We start from the raw sequence: 17,788 nt of genomic DNA, 5'->3' as shown, positions 1-17,788 counted from the left end.
ATGAGTCACTTTTGTGGCTGATCGAATGTCTTGATCAACCTGAAGAAGCTTTAACTTCTGTGGAACCAGAACTGACCACAAAGTTACCCAGTGCTGACTGCAAAACCCACATCCTGCTTAGCTACTAATTTAGTGCTGGGGGAGGAGTTTTACAAGTTTACAACTTATTTCACTAGGAACTTTATCAGGTAATTTGTCTCCCCAAGGCCTTCATAAGTAGTTTGCTCCTTAAATTTTACAGACTGAAATTCTGCATATGAAAGTTACTTTTCTTGGATTATCTGAAGTCTATAAATTAAAAAAACTGGAGAGTAAAACATACTGCATAAATATGACACTCACAAACAAAGTATGACCTGCAACTGACTAATAAGCATTGTGAACACCAAAGGAGGCTGCAGAAAGAGGTTCAAGAAAAGCAAATACAAGATTTAGAGTTAAGACGTGTCCTAGCAGAGATATTACAGAGAGGTAAGGCAGGCAAGCTCGAGGGGAAACCTGTACCAGCAACATGAGCAAGATCTCCACCTTCGACAGTGGACGGGATAGCCAGACTGACTGCTGGGGAATACAGCAGGTGCAATCGTGTGGGCCTTTTCCCTGCATTCCCCCTCCAAAGGAACACCCCTGGCAGGGACCTTATATGTACAAATGAAATATCAAACAGTTAGAACAGTGCCTGTCACATAGCAGATATTCAACAAACACCTATTTCTATTTGCTTTCATATTGAAGTTGTTGAGGAAACATTTACTTCTAGCCCTGTTTTCTGAAACAGTCATTCCACTTTGGGTATAATAACCCAAAAAGTCATATATACAAGTCATACAGATATGACTTACTATATATTTATGCATATATAGTAACATAGTTATAAACCACAGACAACAAGATAAAATAATGAATGTAGTTAGAAAAAATATCCACAGAAGAAATTTTTCTAAAAACAGGAAAATTTTTCTGTATTACAGAATGGGCTTAATTTTGCATTTACTAGGCACCCATTGCCACTTAATTTGGTTTTATTAGGAGAAAACAGAGTAATCTTTCTGTCCCTGGGTAAATCTGACGTGAAAATAACTGACAAAGTAGGTCAGAATACCACAGAATGCTGAGTTCTGAACGTTATGTGTCAGTTGAGGTTATAAATCCTGACAGGCAAAAATGAGAGGATCTTTTGAAAGCCTCTGAAATTCATTAGGGCAATCCCAAATTGCTTAGTTAAAAGCAGCAGCAAGGTAGGAAACAGCGCTTTACATTACTCTGGCTATCCTGACGTGTCTCAGGTTAAAACGGAGGGCATTTTGCTCCTACTCTTTTGCTGGTCCTGGTTTCACGAAAAATCTCCTCACCTCGCCCCATACACTCCTGGTAGCCTCTGGAATGTGTGCTTTCATCTAAAAGATAAGAAGGGTACTTACAGAGATCAATGAATTGACTAGAAATCTATTGGGAGCTTACGCCCTTTCTCCTATTCTGGGTGCAATTTCTCTCCCTGGATCACCTGTTTTTGGCAAAAATAACTCCGTTCTTTTTCATCTAGTACACTAAGCAGAAATCACTTGGCAGTGTAGTGCTGATCAAGTCTTTTCTTGAGTAAAATTGTTAGTTATTTGAAGCTATTTTACAATATATAAACAAAAAGAGAGAAACATTCATTTCTTCAATTCATTAACTAGGCTTATTTCTGTGACAATGATACATCAGTTTCCCACAGAGAAAAACTGCCATAAAAATTAAAGGTCCAATTGACTATACTCCAGTACAAAATAAAAGGCTAACAAAAAGTTAAGGTCCAATTTAACATGAATATTATTAAAAAATACATTCACGCAATTTAGAGTAAGGTGAATGATAAATCTGTTTCCATTCCAAAATGATCCCTTTCTAGCAATTTTTAAAATGTTTTCTCACATGAAAATTATCTTTACAGCAAATATTGATTAGAACATAGTATCTTACTGGAGAAATGTTTTTTTTTCTTACATGTGTCATTCTCAACTACTTCTTACCTGAAAGTTTTCCTCTTTAAGATTTATATAAATTAATTGACTTCACAAAGGGTAAAGGAACAATGCTAAGTATCCAGAAGAGAAAAATTCAATGAAGACTATTTCATGGCTTCAATCACAATATCAGGATGTTAAAGTCATTTGATAGCAAACAAAAGGATTTCAATAAATTAAAAAGACAATAAACCACTGCCACCAAACAAATACTTCCTCTGTCTCGCCTCCTGTTCCAGAGCTGTCAGAAAGTCAGAAAGGAGAGAGCGGCTGAACACACTCCAGAGTTAAGTAAGAACATGGAAGACTGGAGCACACATGTGAAGGAACACATTTAATTTTAACAAGGCAGAGAAATGAGTTTTAAAAGGTGGCTGTGGTTCAACTGTGAGTGTCTCTTTTAGTTCCACTTGAAAAAATGGTATAAGTTTTTCCTCTAACTGCTTCTCAAGAGTTCAATGACAGCAAAACGTTAAATCTATGGTGATGCTGGAGTTCTCCCACAGGGACAGAAGGGGTGTAACTTCATGGCCTTTTTTAATCTGCAGGAAGAAAGAGGGAGGAAAAAAGAGAGGAGCAAGAGAGAGGAGAAACAAAGACTAATTTTCCAGGCAGGGAAATACTTATATAAAACCTTTTATGTCAAAGTTAGGATTTCACAACATAACACACTAATGCAAAATCCAGTAGCACCTGTAAGATTTAAGTAAATGCTGCCATTACTTAAATGCTTCTTTAAAAATATCTGTAAAAGACTGAAGGAGAAAAAGATAAAGTACATTCTTCAGAGAACAACAAAGGTATTTCAAAATAAAAACTGTATTTTTGTTTTTCTTTTTTTCAGTTGTTTTTTTGTACAAGAATTCGGTCATCATATAATAACTTATACACAACGGGCTCAATCTCTGCTCTCCGTCCCTGTATCACTTCCAGTACACATCTCCAGGCTATAGTCCCCCAACATTATTTTCTGATAAATATATTACCACAGTTTGATCTAAATATAGATACATCATATAATATTTGTCTCTGGGAAAAAAATCAAATTTTAATATGCAAACTTTTATTTATATAATACAGAAATGGAGAAAATGACAGTAGGCACACAGCCTAATTATGACTTGTAGACGACGGTTTCTAGGTACTCTCCTACTGTAAATGAGTGTCTAAAATAGTCTTAATGAGAAGATTTGATTTATATGTGCACTTGTGTTCACCTTATCCCATATACTATACATGTCTAAAGACAATCTGGGAATTTAAAGGTGCAGCCCTCAAGAAATTGTTGAAATCACTTAATAAAAGAAAAAAAAAGTAGACTCTATTGGAAAGGAAAAAACTCACAAAATTTCCAATTTTAAATTTCATATCAGTAGGAAAATATTAAAAATAATTTTCTGTATATACATATGAGTATATGTATATATTGAATTACACGCATGTCTCATATATCAATACAATTCAAGTGGAGACATTTTGGTGACTTATTTTCCCATTAAATGACAACTATGTCAAAATTTAAAAATATCTTATTACATCATTAAAATAATTCACTTACCATTTCAATAGCTAATACTGTTTTTTTTCTTTAATTTTTTTAACTCTTCAAAACTAAATTCCCTGATCCCTAGTGTTAAATCCCCTAGTTAAATTAAAATATGGTGCTCTGTACTCAGAAACTGATGGATAAAGTCACATCTACTTCAAAATTCCATCAATCAAATAAATTTTATTACCTGATTTATCAGAGAAATAGCTCTGAGCTTGTGTACCTAAATTATCCTCCCTACAAGAAATAGGTGAGGAAAATACCCTAAAATAGATGGAGGTACATGATATTATAGCACATATAATACATGATGATTAAGTGTCTGATATAAACTTTTCAGAGACACCTGAAAACTCACTTTAGAAACTAACTTTAGAAACCATTTATTTTTCACTCTAATATAAATTAATATGTATGTATCTACATACATACATATACAAATATAAAACAAAATTGTCTGGTGTTGAGTAGCTGTGTGAGTGAAAAAAATGGCTACAAATTGATGAATCAGCTTAATTTTGTACTTAACAATTCAATTATGTGGGGGTACAAACAAAAAGTCAGTGCGTGTGTAGACTCCATGGAGTCGATACTCAAGCATACACGTTAAAAAAGAACCCTCCTCAACATCACAAGCATTGTACAGCAAGAATATATGGACTCTGATGCAATTCTTATTTCATAAGCAAACTAGCCAGCACTTGACTTACTTTTTAAAACAGCTCCTTGAAAGAAATATATAAAGAAATGCATGTTTGCTAAAAGTCCTTTAAAATTACATCAAAACAACATTAAAACCTGTTCACTGAGGAGAGCCCACTGAATTGAATTCCTCTTTTGAAATGCTTAGTTAACAGTTTAGAATATTGCCTTGTGAGGATTGACTAGAGATGTGGTTGATGTGAAGACCCAGACAGAGTAAACAGCTCCTATCCCAATAGTCCTCTGATTGGCTGCTTGATGGAAATGGATCACCTTTAAAATAGCTATACACCTTAAAATGATCTATAATAAACAGTTCCCCAACAACCATTAGTATTTGTAAATTGAAATGCATTAATCATTCAGAAAAGATTTCTTGCAAAATATATAAATAAATGTAACTGCATATTCTGTAAATATACTCAACATTGCTAGACCAGACCGTCAGTGACGGGCTGCTATGTTTCAGTACTGTGTGTCAAATTCATTAGAAATTTAAAAAGGAAAATTTTGGAGGGACTCAGCTGCCTTCATTAGTTGGCTTTAAAATGTGTAATAAAATGGGAGACAGTATCTTTTCATAAATACATGGAATCAATATGGAAAAGTAAGCTATACAGCAGACAAGATTAGAGAACACCAGAGTGTATCAGAGTGGCCACCAGAGTGAAATATCTTCCAGTAGAAAAAGAGGGAAGAACTCTATACACCCAGTTATAGTGTGTTTCAATTAAAGATGCAGCTCTCTTTCACTCCTGGCAAGAATTAATTGGTAACGGCACTGCCTTTGGCAGTGCAAAAATATCCTGAGAAATTATTCAGATTACAACAAAAGACAGGGCTTTCATCACTAAGTTTTTGCACAAAACACAGCTTTAGATATCATAAATAAATTAATTTAAAAAGCAGATAACCTTCACTGTGTTGAACACAAAAAGGGGGATGTGACCCAGACATTTGTTAATTCTCCCATTGGCTAATATCAGAAAAAAAGATTGCATTAAGTGTCTATTTATAACTTTCTAGTTAACTATGGCCAATAATATACATGGAGGTAATTTGTAGTTCAAGTTTTTCATCTCTTTTTTTTTTCCCCAACTAGCTACAAGCTGAATTCTAAAATTTACACTGAAATATACAATTCCAATTTTCAAAAGATCCTCCTCGTGGAGAAGAGATATTCAATTTTTTTGTGCAATCTTGATGCGGAGCCCAAACAATCCTATGAAGAGAGACAGTATCTTTTTTAATCAATTGGCACTGAAATTTAACTTTCCTTAGCTGCGTTCTAGTAGCTTGGCCAAGTTATCTCGTAATTCTGTTAGTTCAAAGATTTTTCCATCAAGGATTTCTAACAGGGTCTTCAGGTTATTGCGAAAAGCTTCTTGTTCATTCTGACTTTTCTCCAGACGTTGCTCTAAGTCAGACAGTTGTCCCTCCAGGTCTTTGTTCCGAATTTCTACTTCCTTTAGAAACAAAAGTGTGATATACATATATGTGTGTCAGTCGAAGATTTAAGAAACAATATAACTTTTATTATTAGAATACTGTGATAGTCCATGCAGTTTGATAATCAGGATGAGCTTCTGAATCTCAACACAACGTAAGGAGGTTTTCAGATTGTGCCATCTAAGAAATCCATGTAGTTTTACTGACTGGCTGCTCATGAATCCATCTATCCCCAAGCACAAATTTCCTCCCTGCCTGCTTCATGAAGGCAACATTCATCTAGGTACTTCAAACACCAAGAGAGGACTGGTGACCCATTTTGTGGATTAGGTACATTTCATTTCTATTTGTGCCCACCTCCTTTTCCTCACGCACAACTGTTAGCAATCTCAAGTGAAAGCAGGCAGAAAAAAAAGACAAATTAACTTTTTCTCTTTCTTGGCAATGCTGGAGAAAGATCTGGAGAAGGAAATGACTCTCTCAAATAAGTTTTAGGATCCTCAGAATATATTAATTATCCTTCGTTTCACCTCAGTATCAAATGAATGTGTATGGTAGAGAACATAGCTCACCTGTTAAAAACTGTAGTGAATACCTGTACATGTAAGAGAATTTGACAAAAACAATTCCAATATACTGCAGATTAAGGGAAGAAAAAAATGCCAAAAGGAAAGCCAACAGTTCATGACAACAAAAATTTTTTAAACTTTAAAAATAAATGCCAGAATTCCTGGCGTACTTACAAATTATATATAAGTTACTATATACTATATCTAAAGGATAGTAGATTTTTAAACAATTGTTTAAAGAATCTGGTAGGTGTTAAATGAAAATAACAGAATTTGAAGCAGTGCACCAACTACAAGTAGGCAAAGCTGTGTGTGTGAAGATGAACGATGGGAATGAAAGTACACATAGAAAATAGGAAACCCTTCCGGTTGTCGGGACTATGCACACTTCTTTCCAAAATCCACTTATCCTACAATGCCTGCAAAATTAAACGTCTAAGAAAAATAATTGAAAAACTGATTTGAATACATATAAGAAAGTAACCCTTGATTTAGCATTCCCAGCACAAAGAAATATTCACATGTTTAAGAGCAAGCCTCAAGCAAAGACACCACAGGTAAGTCGCAGGAGCCTGGGAAAATATAAAAAAGGAATAGTGCAGCTATAATGACTTTTAAAGAAAGAACTTAGAGATTTCTAATCTAAAGTATCTATTATTAGATGTTAACCAGGTATGTTTCTAATCTTTTCCCTTCAAATCACCTACAAGGTGAAGATCAGTAAACTGACAGCAGATTCTGAAACCAATAAGATATCTGTAAATTCAGAAGCCAAGTTCATGAAGTCTCAACCATAGGGGAGTAAACAGACCCTGGGATCAAATGTAAGAATTCCACAGCACGCTCTCTGACCTGCTCAAACAAGAAGCTTAAGATTAGAATGTTTCCAACTGTAAAAATAGACCAAATGTCATTCACGAGAAAACACCCACTTTACCAGGCACCACCCAGTTTGCCCTCTAAAGCCATCCTTAAAAAGTGAAAGGCTTCTTTGTTCTCCTTGCCAATCAATGAAACAGCCAAACATTTTCAGTGGAAACAAGCAAAACACCAAACTCCCCCAGCTATGAAAACTGCACTGTTCTTCTCCAGGAGGCTTGTGCTCTAAGCCATTTCTCCGACTGAAGGAATTTCACCAGGCCTATAACAAAAGGGATCCAATATGATGCTGTTGGTGCTGTGGTCTATTCTGAGGCAGAGAATAAGATCCCAGAGGAAGAACAGACAATGTAAGATCAGGATGAAGCAACCTGGTTGGTGGCATGTCCCAGTTCTCTCTTCTGTCTATACTTTCCAGCCCTTCTTCTTAACTTTCATTCCCTCTTGCAACTCATTATTAACTCATAATAATGATTTTTGTGCTTCTATTTCCCTTTCTTCTTTAACTGATACGTGAGTATATGTCAGGGCACCAAGAAAAGGCACTGATAAAACACTGAGGCCAGAACTTGCTAAACCCCTTTGAGTGCTTTTGAAGGCAATAACTGAAAGTATAAAATGCTAGTGGGCAGAAGTCAGTATTTGTTAGATATGGAGCCTACAACACTCGAGTGATTAAAAAAAAATTAAACAATTATTACCACCATCAATGGGATCAGGTCAGGTTCATTTTCTGTAAATTTGAATCGTGCATCATTTAATCTAAGTAAAAGCTACAAAAATTTGTCTTTGTTGATATCTGATTCATATCTTAAACTCTTACTAGATATATTACTGTCCTATTAGATTATTATTAACCTTCACATAGATCATACATGATCATATTCAGATCATCAAAACAAGTATTAATAATTTAACAGAAAAATGACTAAAAGACACACATATTTTGAAGAAGAGTTACTCAACAATTATTTACTGAGATGTCTTCTAAGTAACTAGGCTCTGAGAATGAAAGTCTCTCAGTCGTGTCCGACTCTGTGACCCTGTGGACTGTAGCCTGCCAGGCTCCCCTGTCCATGGGATTCTCCAGGCAAGAATACTGGAGTGGGTTGCCATTTCCTGCTCCAGGGGATCTTCCCGACCCAGGGATCAAACCCAGCTTTGCAGGCAGACTCTTTACCAACTGAGCCACCAGGGAAGCCGAGGCTTTGAGAATAAGGTAGTAAATAAACAAAGGTGGTCCCTGTTTTAATGGAGTGTGCCTTCTCCAAGGGGGATGCTGGCCAACAGAACAGACGGACAGAGAAGCGGAGGAAAGTACTGTGTGCACTGAACTCTCTCCAGCAGCTTTCCAAGCTGCAGAAACCTTAACAAGAGCAAATAAAACAGCACAAATACCACAAGTTCAACCAGAAGAAAGGGAGCCATGCAAATGTGAGGCTACCTACAATCAGGAGAGATAAGCACCAGCTTCTCGCGGAGATACTTCTCAAGTTCTTACTCTAACTCTTTGCAGACGGCAAGGCAGGGTTGAGGGAGAAACACGGAAGAGGGAAGAGGAGAATAAAGATCCAAGACTGAACTCGAATAACCTGGAGAGAGAGAAAGGCCACTCAAAGTGCCAAGATGCTGGGAGAAAACAAAAAGTGCTGGTGGACCAGGGCAACCTGCACGAGGCAGCCTCAGAGCGTACACAGGGCCTGAGGAGGTGACCTGGAAAGGCAGGGCTTCTCAGGAGACAGAGCAAAAGCAAGAAAAAGGGGACCTTTCTGGCAGTATGGTGGACAGGCATCTGCCTCAATTCCTGGTCTGGGAAGATCCCACCAAGTAAGGAAGGCCCTGCAGCACAGCTGCTGAGCCTGCGCTCCGCAGCCAGCGAGCTGTACCTCCTGAGCCCATGTGCCACAGCTACTGCGCCCTCGTGCTGGGCGCCCTTGCTCGCCACGGCTAGAGAAAGCCTGTGCACAGCAGGGAAGACTCAGATCACCAAAAGCAAATTAAAAAATAAGAGACCCTTAAAAAAATAAGAAGAGAAAGAGACCCTGGGGGATAGCTCATCATAACATAAAAGGTCCTTCCACTGGGAAATTCATTGAGAAAGTCCAAAAATAATAACATGAGCAAAGGTAGACCAGGCATTGTGACTGCCATAGAAAAAGCAGGAAAGAAAGACAGCTTCAGCTCTACAGGCCACACACAATGAAGATACAACAGTTACGTCTAGGTACCGAGAAACAGCAGCCATCTTTATAAAGCAGAAACTACAGGAGCTGTAAGCATACATAGAAAAAAAATACACTGATAGGAGTTTTTAATATGCTCCTCTCCATACAGGACAGATCAAGAGGAACAAAAAAATGGTAAGGGTATAGAAGGCTTAAATTACAAAATCAATAAACAGCGTTCACAAATGGATCATATGCTAGATTACATTAAAAAAGTGGTAAATTATGTAAAGCAGAAATTATATAAACAAACCCTTGTATTCACAATGCAGTAAAACAAAATCATAAAATTAAAAGACCCTTCCACCAGGATATTCAAACATGTTCCTTTAAACATTTTCAGCATGAAAGGGAAGGCCAAATCACAGAATTTCAAGACATAATGACAAGGAAAATACTGTCATAATTTATGGGACAAATTAAAGCAACGATCAGAGGAAATCTATAGTTTTAAACACAAATAAATAAAAATGAAAACAAAGGAATTAAATTCTCCTTTCAAAATGCTAGAAAAAAAATGTTTAAGTAAATCAAAACAAGCCATAAAGCAGGAATAATAAACAGAAGAATAAAAATTCATTAGGTAAAAGACAGAAAAATAGTAACACTGATTAGTAAGTCAGAATTTCATTTTTCAAAAAACTTAGACACGAAAGTGAAAGTGTTAGTCACTCAGTCGTGTCCGGCTCTTTCTGACCCTGTGGACCCCACCAGGCTCCTCTGTCCATCTAATTCTTCAGGCAGGAATACTGGAGCGGGTTGCTATTTCCTTCTCCAGGGCATCTTTTTGACCCAGGGATCGAACCCAGGTCTCCCTCATTGCAGGCAGACTCTTTACCAACTGAGCCACCAGGGAAGTCTACAATAGACATACTATTACTAAACTTAAGAAAGACAAGGATAAAGAACTACATAAAATAAGAAACTATAAGAGTTTCCGTTGAATATCTGAAAACCCAGATGGAAAACTTATACAGGCCAATATCTGCAGAAGAAACAGAGAGTAATCATGGAATTAAAAAAGCTCCAGGCCCAGACAGTTTCAAACGGGGGTTCTATTAAACTTTCAAAGACCAGATAGTTCCAATATGACATAAATTATTCCAGAGCATAAGAAAATAAAGAAAATCTTCCAAACTATCTTATGAAGCTAGTATGACCTTAACACCTAAATTGTATAAATTCAGCTCACACCTGAAAAACAAAAATTGCAGACCAATATTACAAATGAATACCATATAAAAGCTATAAATAACAGAGAACAAAAATCTGACACATTAAGAAAATGATACACCACAGTTAAGTGGTATTTATTTTAGGAATGCAAATGTAGTTCAGTTTTAGAAAATTCATTCATAAAATAAACCATATTAATAGATCTGGGGGGAAAAGTATGATTATCTCTATTGGTACTAAAAAAGCTATTAACAAAAGTTAACTCTTTCTTGGTAGAAACACTCAAGAAAATAGGAATAAGCCACTCTCATAGTATGATACTGGTAAAGCCAGCATTTCAACTGATGGAAAAGTATTAGAGACATTTCCACTAAAATCAGGATAAGATAAGTCTGTCATCTCTACTGTTAACACTGTACTGGTATTTTTAACAGATGTAACTCAACAAGGAAAATCAACACAGACCTAAGAACTAGAAAAAAAGAAGTGAAATTATCTCTATTTGCAGATTATTCATTAGCGAATAAATGAAATAAATGACAAAACTAGTCCAAACAATAAAATAATTTAGTATGGTAGCAGGATATAAAATTAGCAAACAGAATTCAAAAACTTTCATATGCATTGTTATAAACAATAACCAAAAGATACAATGGTAGAGAAAACCTGATTTTCAATAGTATAAGATAAGATATTCACAAATAAACAAGAAACGCTCCAAATTCACAGGGTGAAAGTCTTAAAATGTTCCTAAAAAAACACAAAAGTAGGCATGAACAAGTAAGAAGACATCCTCTGTTCTTGGATAGGATGGAAACCTCATGAAGATATGACTTCTGCTAAACTAGCATTCTAAATTTTAAGAAATACCAAAGATATTTTTTCTACAGAGCTAAGCTTTTTGTTGATGCTAAAATTGGTACTAATGTTAATACTAAAATACATATGGATAAAACATGTTAAGAATACATTTAGAAAAATGATGAAAAAGAAAAGCTATGAGGGCTGATTGACCTTATTCAATATTAAAATATACTGTAAAGCCTCTACGAGCAAAGCAGTGTGGTACTAGGATGCATGAATAGACATGAGTGACTTAGCAGGACAGAACAGAAAGCCCAGATATAGACCAAGATACGCATGGAAGTTGAATATCTCAAATCTCTGGGAAAAAAAGGATAAAGTTTTAAATAAACGGCAAGGAGTCGGACACGACTGAGCAACTGAACTGAACTGAATGAATGAGATAACAAGACAGACATTTGAAAAAGGATAAACTTAGATTCATATCTCACACCACACACAAAGGACAAACCCCAAGTGAATCAGAGCTCTAAGTGTAAAAACTGAAACCACAGACGTTCCCTTTAGGGAAATATGGATGGATTCCTATATGATCTGAGTGTGGAACAGAGTCAGAGCAATAACCAGGATTTCACACTCCAGGAATGGAAGCGGTCAATTTTCATTCCAATCCCAAAGAAGGGCAATGCCAAAGAATGTGCAAACTATTGCACAATTGGCTCATTTCGCAGGCTAGCAAGGTAATGCTCAAAATCCTTGAAGTTAGACTTCAACAGTACATGAATGAGAACTTCCAGATGTAGAGGCTAGATTCAGAAAAGGCAGAGGAACCAAATATTAAATTGCCAACATCTGTTGGATCATAGGAAAAGCAAGAGAATGCAAACAAAAAAAATCTGCTTTATTAGCTATGCTAAAGCCTTTGACTGTGTGGATCACAACAAACTATGGAAAATTCTTAAAGAGATGAGAATACCAGACCACCTTACATGCCTCCAGAGAAACCTGTATGCAGGTCAAGAAGCAGCAGTTAGAACCGGATATGGAACAAAGGACTGGTTCAAAATTTGGAAGGGAGTACGTCAAGGCTGTATATTGTCACTCTGCTTATTTAACTTATATGCAGAGTACATCATGTAAAATGCCAGGCTGGATAAATCACAAGATGGAATCAAGATTGTTGGGAGAAATATCAAAAACCTCAAATATGTAGATGACATCACCTTTATGGCAGAAAGTGAAGAGGAACCAATGAGCCTTTTGATGAAAGTGAAAGAGGAGACTGAAAAAGTTGGCTTAAAACTCAATTCTAAAAACTAAGATCATGGCATCTGGTCCCATCACTTCATGGGAAATAGAGGGTCAAACAATGGAAACAAGTGACAGATTTTATTTTCTTGGACTCCAAAATCACTGCAGACAGTAACTGCAATCATGAAATTAAAAGACGCTTTCTCCTTGGAAGAAAACCTATGACAAACCTAGACAGCATATTAAAAAGAAGAGAGATCATTTTGACGACAAAGGTCCATATAGTCAAAGCCATGGTTTTTCCAGTAGTCATGTATGGATGTGAGGGTTGGACCATAAAGAAGGCTGAGTGCCGAAGAATTGATGCTTTTGAACTGTGGTTCTGGAAATGACTCTTGAGAGTTGCTTGGACTCAAGGAGATCAAACCAGTCAATCCTTGAATATTCATTGGAAGGACTGATGCTGAAGCTGAAGCGCCAATACTTTGGCCACCTGATGTGAAGAGCCGACTCACTGGAAAAAACCCTGATGCTGGGAAATATTGAGGGCAGGAGGAGAAGGGGACGACAAAGGATGAGATGGTTGGATGGCATCACTGACTCAGTGTACATGTTGTTGTTGTTCACTTGCTCCACAGAGGATGAGATGGTTGGACAGCATCACTCACTCAACGGATATGTTGTTGTTCAGTTGCTCAGGCGGATCCAACTCTTTGCAACCCCGTGGACTGCAGCATGCCAGGCTTCCCTGTCCTTCACCAACTCCTGGAGATTGTTCAAACTTCTGTCCATTGAGCCAAGGTCTTTTCTAATGACTCAGCTCTTTGCATCAGGGGGCCAAAGTATTGGAGCTTCACAGCATCAGTCCTTCTAATGAATTTTCAGGACTGATTTCCTTTAGGATGGACTGGTTAGATCTCCTTGCAGTCCAAGGGACTCTCAAGAGTCTTCTCCAACACCACAGTTCAAAAGCATCAATTCTCTGATGCTCAGTCTTCTTTATGGTCCAATTCTCACATCCATACATGACTACTGGAAAAACCATAGCTTTGACTAGTTGGACCTTTGACAGCAAAGTAATGTCTCTGCTTTTTAATGTGCTATCTAGGTCTGTCACAGTTTTTCTTCCAAGGAGCAAATATCTTTTAATTTCATGGCTGAAGTCACCATCTGCAGTGATTTTGGAGCTCAAGAAAATAAAGTCTGTCACTGTTTCCATTGTTTCCCCATCTATTTGCTATGAAGTGATGGGACCAGATGCCATGATCTTCATTTTTTGAATGTTGAGTTTTAAGCCAGCTATTTCACTCTCCTTTTTCACCTTCGTTAAGTGACTGTTTAGTTCTTCTTCACTTTCTGCCATAAGGGTGGTGTCATATGCATGTCTGAGGTTATTGATATTTCTCCCAACAATCTTGATTCCAGCTTGTGCTTCATCCAGCCAGGCATTTCCCATGATGTACTTTGCATATAAGTTAAATAAGCAGGGTGACAATATACAGTCTTGATGTACTCTTTGCCTAATTTTGAACCAGTCCATTGTTCCATGTCTGGTTCTAACTGCTGCTTCTTGACCTGCAAACGGGTTTCTCAGGAGGCATTTAAGGTGGCCTGGTATTCTCATCTCTTTAAGAACGTTCCACAGTCTATTGTGATCTACACAGTCAAAGGCTTTAGCATAGGCAATGAAGCAGTAGTGTTTTTCTGGAATTCTCTTTCTTTTTCTATGATCCAACAGATGTTGGCAATTTGATCTCTGGTTCCTCTGCCTTTTCTAAATCCACCTTGAATTAGAGTAAATTCCAGGAGATGGTGAAGGACAGGGACGCCTGGTGTACTGTGGTACATGCGGTTGCAAAATGTTGGACACGACTTAGCAACTGCACAACCACAACAAGGCAATGCAAGAAAAGAATGATATATTTGACACTGCATAAAACAATACCACTATCTTAAGCAAAGTCAAAAAACACTGGCAAACTGGGAGAAAATATCTGTAAGATATCATTGCAGATATATAAATAACTCTAGAAAATTTTTCAACGAAGGATAAAAATTCTATAGTGTAAAGGGCTAAAGACATGAATACACAATCTATAAAGGTACAAAAAGATACTGAAATGGCCTCTAAGCTTATGAAAGATGTTTAATCTCACTTAGAATATGAGATACACCAATTAAAACTATCGTTTCTCACCTAACATATATTGCCAAAAGATAAGAAGTCTGAGAACACATTTTGTCGATGAGGCTGTGAGAAACGGGCACACACATGCTGATGATATGAGGGAAAACTAGCAACACCCATTATGGAGAAGAACGTGACAGTATGACCTTCTCACTTGGAAACCTTGCTTCTAAGCATCTACCCTATAGATACACCTCCAACAATAACAAAATACCTATGGACAAGATTACGCACTATAGTAGTCTCAGGACACTGGAGACAACCTCCATATCCACATAAAGGAGTGTGTTTGGAAAAAACTATCACACGTGCCAATGAAGTACTACACAGCCAAACAAAGAATGAATAGGATCTCTATGAACTGACAGAGTGATTTCCAGGACATACCTTAGATTATTAAAAAATAGTGTGTAAGAGTTAAGAGTGACTAGAGTATGTTACCATTTGTGTAAGAAAAAAGGGGAGGGAATAAAAAGAACAGACTTATCTGTTCATTTGTGTAAAAAGAAACACAGAAAGAATAAATCAGATAATGAGACTGGTTACCCACAGGGGCAGATGGGAATGGGGCTAGACTGGATTGGACAAGATGACACTTCTAGAAAGATATCTTTGTGAATAGTTCTGACTTTTAGAACCATGCTTCATATGCTCAGTGTCTGCACACTAAAGCACTTCAGTTGTGTCTGACTCTTTGTGACTGTATGGACTGTAATCCGCCAGACTTCTCTGTCCCTGGGATTCTCCAGGCGAGAATACTGGAGTGGGTTTCCAGTATTTCCTTCTTCAGGGGATCTTCCTAATCAAGGGATTGAACCTGCGTCCCTTACAACTCCTGTCTTGGCAGATGGGTTCTTTACCACTAGCACCACCTGGGAAGCCCCAAATGCTCAGTAAATGCATACAAATACAACACAAAGAAGAATGGGGAAGAACTAAAATGGAATATAATAAGATACAGATGAACATAAATGTACTTTAAATGAATAACTAACCAACTGAAGAGGGAGAGTGAAAGAATCTAATTAACTTTTGAACACAAGTTAAAAACAAAAACAATACTCATCCAGTCAGTAGGGTTGTGCTTTTGTTGTTTTGACAGTAGCATGAATTAGAAACTTCTTTCTTAAGCAAAAGAGCTTCCCTGGTAGCTCAGCTGGTAAAGAATCTGCCTGCAATGCAGGAGACCCGGGTTCAGTTCCTGGGTTGGGAAGATGCCCTGAAGAAGGGATAGGCTACCCACTCCAGTATTCTTGGGCTTCCCTGGTGGCTCAGTTGGTAAGAATCCACCTGCAATGTGGAGACCTGGATTTGATCCCTGAGTTGGGAAGATTCCCCTGGAGAAGGGAACAGCTACCACTCCAGTATTCTGGCCTGGAGAATTTCATGGACTGTATAGTCCATGGGGTCACAAAGAGTCAGACATGACTGAGCAACTTTCACTTCACTTCTTAAGCAAGCAAGTAAACGTATTATGGTTTCTTAATATTGGGGAACAGAGTTAAAAACAGGAAACTGGGGAAGGCTAAAATGAGCTCCATAGTACTGGACTGCAATGGGACGTATTGATATGGTTTCAGGGTGGTTTTCTTTTTTTCAGTATAGTTATTATAATGGACATAATGTGATATCTGCATATTTCTAGCTCTGATAATTAAGAGGGCCTAGACACAATGAAATCTCAGTAGCAAAAAGTATATTTAACGCCCAGAACCTGGTTTATAAACACCAAACTTTACTAAAAGGAAATTTTTTCTGAAGAAATAGCTAATTTCAAGGCTGGAACTGAGAAATATAAGATGAACCTAGAATACCTAGTTGAGTTAAAACATGAAGTTCTTTAAAAAATGACAGGGTCACATCCAAAGGACACAGAAGCAGGATTTAAAAGGTTCCCCCTTGCCAAATCTGGGACAATTTAACATCAAAATAAATAGATATGACAACTAAATGCAACTTGTGATCCTGGAATGAATCCTGGACCAGAAAAACAATTTTTAATATTCTGTTATAAAGAGCACAATTATGAGAATTAGAATAAAGTCTTTAGATAATGTCTTGATTTTGATGGTTATGTAAGAGACTGTTCTATTCTTAGAAAATACACATTGAAGAGGTTGTCATACTAAGTGAAGTCAAATATCATATGATATCGCTTATACCCAGAGTTCTAAAAAAAGGGTACAAATGAACTTATTTTCAAAACAGAAATAGAGTCACAGATGTAGAAAACAAACTTACGGTTACCAAAGGGGAAAAGATAAATTGGGAGATTGGGACTGACTTACACACACTACTCTCTACAAAAGAGAGAGCTAATAAGAAGACTCTTGAGGGTCCCGTGGACTGCAAGGAGATCAAACAAGTCAATCCTAAAGGAAATCAACCCTGAATATTCATTGGAAGGACTGATGTTGAAGCTGAAACTCCAAAATTCTGGCCAGCTGATGCAAAGAGTCGACTCACTAGTGGGAAAAGACGCTGATGGTGGGAAAGACTGAAGGAAGGAGGAGGAGGGGATGACGGAGGATGAGATGGTTGGATGGCATCACCGACTCAATGGACGTGAATTTGAGCAAACTCTGGGAGTTGGTGACGGACAGGGAGGCCTGGTGTGCTGTAGTCCATGGGGTCACAGAGAGTTGGACATGACTGAGCAACTGAACGGAGAAGGCAATGGCACCCCACTCCAGTACTCTTGCCTGGAAAATCCCATGGACGGAGGAGCCTGGAAGGCTGCAGTCCATGGGGTCGCTGAGGGTTGGACACAACTGAGTGACTTCACTTTCACTTTTCACTTTCATGCATTGGAGAAGGAAATGGCAACCCACTCCAGTGTTCTTGCCTGGAGAATCCTAGGGGCAATGGAGCCTGGTGGGCTGCCGTCTATGGGGTTGCACAGAGTCGGACACGACTGAAGTGACTTAGCAGCAGCAGAGCAATTGAACAACTGTAAAGCATAGGGAACTCTACTCAATACTCTATAATGA

The 17,788-nt window shown here is 37.6% G+C and overlaps 1 protein-coding gene across 1 annotated transcript in view; it reads right to left on the bottom strand.

Moving 5' to 3' along the window:
• Positions 1-5,534: 5,534 nt before the first annotated feature.
• The window catches only part of HOMER1 (homer scaffold protein 1), a 129,606-nt gene continuing 117,352 nt past the window's right edge, over positions 5,535-17,788 (bottom strand). The window contains exon 9 of the mRNA XM_068965408.1: positions 5,535-5,723. Coding sequence (XP_068821509.1) covers positions 5,535-5,723 — 189 coding nt within the window. The remainder of the gene's footprint in view (positions 5,724-17,788) is intronic.

This window comes from Capricornis sumatraensis, chromosome 2 (genome assembly GCF_032405125.1).
Source record: "Capricornis sumatraensis isolate serow.1 chromosome 2, serow.2, whole genome shotgun sequence".
In the NCBI taxonomy this organism is placed as follows: Eukaryota; Metazoa; Chordata; class Mammalia; order Artiodactyla; family Bovidae; genus Capricornis; species Capricornis sumatraensis.
The sequence above is the reverse complement of the archived record's forward strand: the minus strand, read 5'-3'. Positions and strand labels throughout refer to the sequence as shown.